The 6973-nt window shown below is 42.4% G+C and overlaps 1 protein-coding gene across 1 annotated transcript; it reads left to right on the top strand.

Annotated features, from left to right (window-relative positions):
- Nucleotides 1-767: 767 nt before the first annotated feature.
- On the top strand, nt 768-4854 carry LOC120574736 (fibroblast growth factor 20-like). Its single transcript, XM_039825191.1, has 3 exons — nt 768-2423; nt 3350-3453; nt 3625-4854. Exons 1-3 carry the CDS (start codon nt 2090-2092, stop codon nt 3868-3870), a joined length of 684 nt encoding a protein of 227 aa, XP_039681125.1. The 5' UTR covers nt 768-2089; the 3' UTR covers nt 3871-4854.
- Nucleotides 4855-6973: the final 2119 nt, after the last annotated feature.

Genomic DNA, 6973 nt, shown 5'->3' on the forward strand with positions numbered 1-6973 from the left:
TTAAATAGACGAGCACACCAGCTTTTTTGAAAACCACATATGCCCACAATGTGAATGTCTTCCTGTCATGCTGGAGAAATCGACACGAGTATAAAATGACCTGCGTATAGCGACCACACAAACACCTCTGCACCTTCAACTCATTTATCAACGCAACTCCCAAGGGAGGGGGCAGCTGCGTGCGCGTGTACGTTTGTGTGCGCGACCGCGTGTCTGCGCCAAAATCAATGCCATATTGGATGGAACATGTTCCCCTGTATCACTGCTCAGATGAAACGACAATCTAAATCAAACGTGTTTGACCACAAGCGAAGCAGATCTGAACAAATGATATCGCATGAATGAAGAGTGGTACAAATTTAATATTTTGTTGGAGCTAAAAGTCAAAATTCCATATTTGACAACCATTCCATTTGATCACATTTTACATTGCTCTGATACAAAATAACCCCCAATCTAATCAATATCATGTTTTTTTCTGCAAATAAAGCAAAATAATTTAGTCTGCAATGAGTTCAAGGGTGTTCTTGCATACAGAAGGTGACCAATACACTATTGCAGTTGTTACACAAATATGGCCAATGAAATATGTCCAAAGTTATGATCAATAAAAATGTATGCATAACACACTTAGTTCATTTGCATAAAGAATTAACAGCTTTTGAAGCCCTTCAAGTGTCAAGTGTCGGGGTATTATCTAAGCTTGCAGTTCAAACAGGTATATTCCCCTCTTGTGGTTGTTATTGCCTGATCCCCTTACAAGATCCCTGCACTTTGAAGCCTCTGTCTTTGATTCGTCTTTTAAGACCACAATTAAGGATATATGGGCTCCTACCCTGTTCAAAGCACAGTGGAAAGATCAATGAAGGGATTGACAGTCAAGTGATGTCGTTTGCACAGGTGTGTGTGTGGGTGCGTGTACTTCTGTGTACGTATGTTTGTGTCTGTGCGGGCGCTGTAAACGTGCGGCTGGCTTACATAAAACGGGGGCAATAAATCAACAGTCGAGTGCGAAAATTACGCAAATGGGGGCTTTCCTCTCTCTTTCGCCGCACCTGAGTCATTTCGGAACGGGGGCGTTGGGTTGTAAAGCGTTTAGGGTAGGCTAATGGCAATATCACTTTCATGCTGTTTGACATAGGCTATACACACTCTCTCTATGGCTCACACACAGGTTGCTGCTGAGATGCCCACTCCCCTCTAAAAACATACACTAACACAGTTAAATCTGCAACACTGAATGATATGACTTTACGTATATGAGCTTGAATGAAGCCGTTGTGGTGCTGCAAGGGGAAGCGAGGGGGGAAAGCCTGGCATGCTAATTTTGTATTAGTTTATATTTGCTCTCCAAGTCCCTGCGCTCGACTGAAACTGAACATCAAAGGTGAGACAGAAGAACGGTGAGCAGAGGGATGAAGGGGAGTAGATATGAGCCATAAAGGGAGGAGATCGGGGTGCATTTGCATTATAAGGCAACTCGTGGTGAATCTCCAGGGAGTGTTGCGTTATATAGCCTAGATATTGTGTGCAGTGTACCTACTGGTCTCACTGCGCAACATGCTGCCGCTGGAGTAGCTGATAGAACGGAGAGTACAGCAAAAATACTGTAAAGGCTGAAGTGAATTGAGGAAAGACAGAGAGAGAGAGCGAGAGAGAGAGAGCGAGAGAGAGAGAGAGAGAGAGAAAGAGAGAGAGAGAGAGAGAAACCCTGAAGTGCACCGGAGCAAAGGGGAGTATCCCGAGGTGAGGAGGAGAGAGAGAGGGAGCGGACTGGACTGGAGAGAGGGATAAATAGCAGAAGAAGAGAGGAGAAGAAGAGACACGGGCTTCTGCAACCGAGGATACCTGCACACACCAAGATAACGCGGGAGTTTAATCTCAATTAGATGACAATCTAATTAACGGTGCTGCATGGTGACTGCGCCAAAACGCGCACTCATTTGGGGATTTTCTCCTCTCGTACGTCCAACTTTTCTTTTTCTCCGCTTCATGGACTGACCCTCGCTCGCTGGTTCGTAGTACCGAGGTACTGTGCTCATCACTTGAATCTCCTGTGCTGTAAACCGGATCGGCTGTTTTATCTGTGATGGGGGCAACGGCGGAGGTTGGGAGCTTCGTCAACGGATTTCTGGACAGCTTTGGCACCGCGGGTGCTGCTCCGGCTACCTTTGGCTCTCATTTCGTTCTCACCCCAGCCGGGGCGGTGGACTACAACTCGGTGACCGGACTGATGATGGGGGGACAGGGGCAGCAGCAGGAGCACCTGGTGTCCGCGGAGAGGCTGTCCCGGAGCCTGGCGGACCTCAGCCATCTGAAGGGGATTCTGAGGCGGCGACAGCTCTACTGCAGGACCGGCTTCCACCTGGAGATCCGTTCCGACGGCACCGTGCAGGGCACCAGGAAGGACCACAGCAGATTCGGTACACACCCCTTCACAAATAAATTCATTATAGTAGTAGTAGGCTACTAGTATAATGTGGAATTTCTGCTTTAGGTTCTATTGTATACAGTAGAATGACATGTACCTTTATAGTGGAGGCACTGGAACACACACACACACACACACACACTCAGAGGGAGAGATAGGTTGATAACAGGAGAAAGTTAATTGTTAATGATTGTTAAATGAAAACTATTAATATGACATGATAACAACACTACTCCAGGTTACCAAATGCTATAGTGGCCTGCATGAAGTAGCCCACTGTGAGGGCAGCTGCTGCTACACTGAACTAAGCTTAGATGGGGCATTGCTTTAAAATTAAAATATTTAATGTTTGCACATTTTTACGTCAATTTCCTTTTTAAGATTAGATTGAAAGCTTTTCTTTACGTTCACCAGCTTATCTTCACTTATCAAGATAAACAGCTGCAGCTTACGGCAGATCAAAAGTAGACCTCTAAGAGATTTCTTTTACCGCTGCAGGCTGTAGCACTTCTGGCATTTGATTTATTCCATTTGAGACTTGGGTGTAACCTCATGCCAAAGGCCATTCCAGACACCCAGCCTTGCTTGTCAGAGTCAGCTGGTGTGGACATAGAGTTATTTACTGTACATTTGGTGCAGGTCAATTTTATTCGCACAGTCGACCCTTTTTCAGATATTTTCCATTTTAATTAGGTATCTAAATTATCTCACAAATACATGATCTTGTCGGATATTGTACAAGCAACGTTGAAGCAGCAGTGGAACAAACCTTAGCAGGACTAATGTCATATTGATTCCATTAAAATATGTTTAAAATCATGTTTATGCGTGTTATCAGTGTTAATGAGAATGAATGTGCTTATTGCAAGTCATTTTGAACAAAAGTGTCTGACAAGTGAATGTAATGTGTGTGTGCAGGTATTTTGGAGTTCATCAGTCTAGCTGTGGGACTGGTTAGCATCAGAGGGGTGGACAGTGGCCTCTACCTCGCTATGAACAGCAAGGGAGAACTGTACGGATCGGTGAGTGTGCAAATTATTGAGTACACACTGAACACACACATCCATCTGCACACAGATATACTGTATTTAAACCTACCAATTCTCAACATATTTGATTAGTAACCTGCCAGCAAGTGGAACATTTTGCATCATTAAAATAATATTTTCCTATGCTTGTCTTTCTTTCTGCAGGAGAAGCTGTCGGCAGAATCCGTTTTTAGGGAGCAATTTGAAGAAAACTGGTACAACACCTACTCATCCAACATCTACCGGCATGGAGAAAGAGGTGCATATTACTTTGTTGCTCTGAACAAAGATGGGACATCCCGTGATGGAACAAGGTCGAGGCGACATCAGAGGTTCACTCACTTCCTACCGAGGCCCGTAGACCCAGATAGAGTACCAGAGCTTTACAGGGACATACTGGGCCAGAGCTGAGACTGAAGGGACGTTACCATGACCATGTCTGACCTGAAAAGCAACCCAAATGCACCTAATTCTAACCCCTTCTTGAGGGAGATGGAAGATCTTGTTGATCTGGACAAAACGGGATCATAAAAAGTGCCCTAAATCAACACTCTCCACCGATAGCATGGAGGATGGAAAGAGACTCTCTCTGAACCAGACAGCCGGGGAGTTTGACGGAACACCAGGGATCTTCTGTGGACAATGTAAAGGCCCCATTACAGATACAGACACCTGGGCCCCTAATATTGCTCCTATATTGGCCTATGCAGAGGCCCAGGTTGCCAAACAGATGATTTATGGATTTTGTTTGAATTTCCACTACTTAAATCCCACTACTACATGCTGGTCCAAACTGCATGTTCATGAGGACAAAAGTGTGGGAACTACTAAGTGAGATTAACAACTGGCTGCTAGTGGCTATATTGCTGTGGCTGGTTAGTCTTGTCAATTCCACTGTTTTCAGTTAGTTTATTCAAAACAGTACTGTGGCTGCTAAGTAACTGATTTATTAAAAAATATTAATCCACTGTACAGTGTGGCTGGTTTACACAAAAAGCTAGTTTCATGCACTGGAAATCAGCCATGTCTGTTGTGGGAAACAGATCTGAGAGCTGGGGGAATCACCTTTATCAGACTGACTGTTGAGATGCCATGGGTGGATTCCCTTTGAAACTGCTCCAAAGAGAGATGCTGCTCAGAAAATATGACTTTTCTACAAAGTGCATGAGGAACAAGAGAAGAAGTACGGATGCAATGGATTTTTTAAAAGGACTTCTTCTGTGGTGTCCAGTGGCGGTATACTGCGTGTTCTGTTGGAACTCTAGAGACTCATTCTAGAACCCAGTGAAGGAATTCTGTTGTTTTTCCACTGACTGCCGCCACGACGAGCACGGGACCGACAAAGACACCTTTACAAACCTGTTGACAGATTGTATTCTTATTTATGAGTTTTTCTTTCCTAGGACATATAGTATATTTATTTCATATATTTATTTATTTTGAGAATATATTTTTTGGTATGAGATAAAATAAAAAAAGATATCCAGAACAAGTTATGAGAGATGTTTCTTATTTGTTGTGTCGTCATCATATAAACAACTGCCGTTTTCCGTTCTCACAGTATGATTAAATAGGTATATTCATTATCAGTTTTTCAGACTTTGTGTTCCCAGTGTCAAAAGGCCTTGTGTCATATGGGTCAGTGATAAAGTAATTTCTTTCTAGTAAAAAACAGTGCACTATTGCTATGTGTCTGTTGAACATGTGGATATCTGAGCTGATTTGGTTAACTTGATCTTCTTGTATCTGGAGCTGCTGTAAGAGCAGCAAGTCCTTAACCTTAAAGCTGGCATCCAAAATAATTAAAAATAAAGAGTTCAGGTCCAGGTCGATGCAGCAGAGACAGAGACATTCTGACTTTTAGTCAAGCATCAAAAACACTTGTTAACTTGTTGTTATGTTATGTTAACCCCCTCCTTGCCTGGTAAACCCCCTTAAGTTTCAAACTATACAAGCCTAGTTTGTGTTAAATATTTGTATTTTTCAGGCCTTACTCAAGTACTCAAGCTATGTCTCTTGGGTAAAACATAATACAAGTGTTTTATACAGGCGGAGTTGTACTCTCCAAGTAAATTGACTTTGACATGAAATATCACTGGACTTCTCCTTTAATATACAGTCCATATGGTAAAGTATACACAGCACAAACCTAAACATTGCAACTCTTTAATTGGTGTGGGCTAGTATGCGTTCTTGGACTGAAATGAAGGCAGATGTTGCTACAATGTATTGTATTGTATTGTACAATATATTGTAGCATCATCTAGCTCATGGCTCCTATAATATCCAATAAAAATAGTGCTAGGCTGCATGCTTTGCCTTTTCTCGCCCTACAGCAGCACCAATACCTACCTTTGTTATACTGTGATCTGATCCTTGTAGTCAAGTATATATTCAAGCCACCGCACTACAAATCCTTCTATGTTTTATGTATGTGACATTAAACTTTGAATTTCAGATCAAACTTTTTCAAGCTTCAAGGTTAACACCATTCCTTTAATTCCTTCAAGAATAATAATAATAAAAAAAAAACGAGTTCAGTATCGTCCATTTTTGCATTAATTGTTCTTCTGTGCAGTTTCCAGAATCTTTGGACTGAAAGAATATGTCACACAAAGACAGAAAGGAGAAAGAGAGACATTAGAAAAGCAAGAATGATAGAGAGGTGACAAATGGTCAAGAGTGTGGTTCAACTAAAATAGATAGAGTGATGGGAGTAATGGAGGGAAAAAAATAACATGAAGTCATGCAAGTGAAGAGACACGCGCACTTCCTCTGACAGACACTGCAATTAGACAAGTGACTGTCAGGGCGAGTGCACTGCTACACTCTTTTATCCTCCCCTTCATCATCCCTTTATCTCTCTCTTCATCCGCCTGTCTTGGGTGAGTCAGCCCTTCTTCTTATGACACCAGAGACTGAATTGACCAAATGTCACTCTGACATATGAGAAAGAAAGACAGCTACAGAGACAGAAAAAGGAGTGCTAGGAAATGATGTAGCAAGGCAGAAAAGACATAAAAATACTGGGATAATTGTTGTGCAGCCTATTGAAGGCTGCTCTGTGTGTTGAGTTTTAAAGTCCATTGTTGTCCTTAGAAACAGCAGTTGACAAAACATTCTCACCTGTTCATCTCCTTTGCTGTAATTTTGCATGGAAGGAACTATTGCCGACTTTAAACACCAAAGAAGAAAAAAACTGCCAGATGACACATAGAGAACTTGTATTTCCTTGCTCAGAACCAATAGTGCCCCACTACAGTGGGTAGAGCAGGTGCACATATACTTAGAGGGTTTATGCCTCGACACACAGGTCCAGGGTTTGAATCTGACCTGTGACGATTTCCTGGATGTCTTCCCTCTCTCTCTCTCTCTCCCCTTTCTCACCTATCTGTCCTGTCAATTAAAGGCGGAAAAGCCCCAAAAAATAATCTTTAAAAAAAAACAGCTTCACCTTATGACCTATCCAGAGCTTTCAACGATGTGATCATAACTTCATGATAAAAATGGAAAT

This window comes from Perca fluviatilis, chromosome 1 (genome assembly GCF_010015445.1).
Source record: "Perca fluviatilis chromosome 1, GENO_Pfluv_1.0, whole genome shotgun sequence".
In the NCBI taxonomy this organism is placed as follows: Eukaryota; Metazoa; Chordata; class Actinopteri; order Perciformes; family Percidae; genus Perca; species Perca fluviatilis.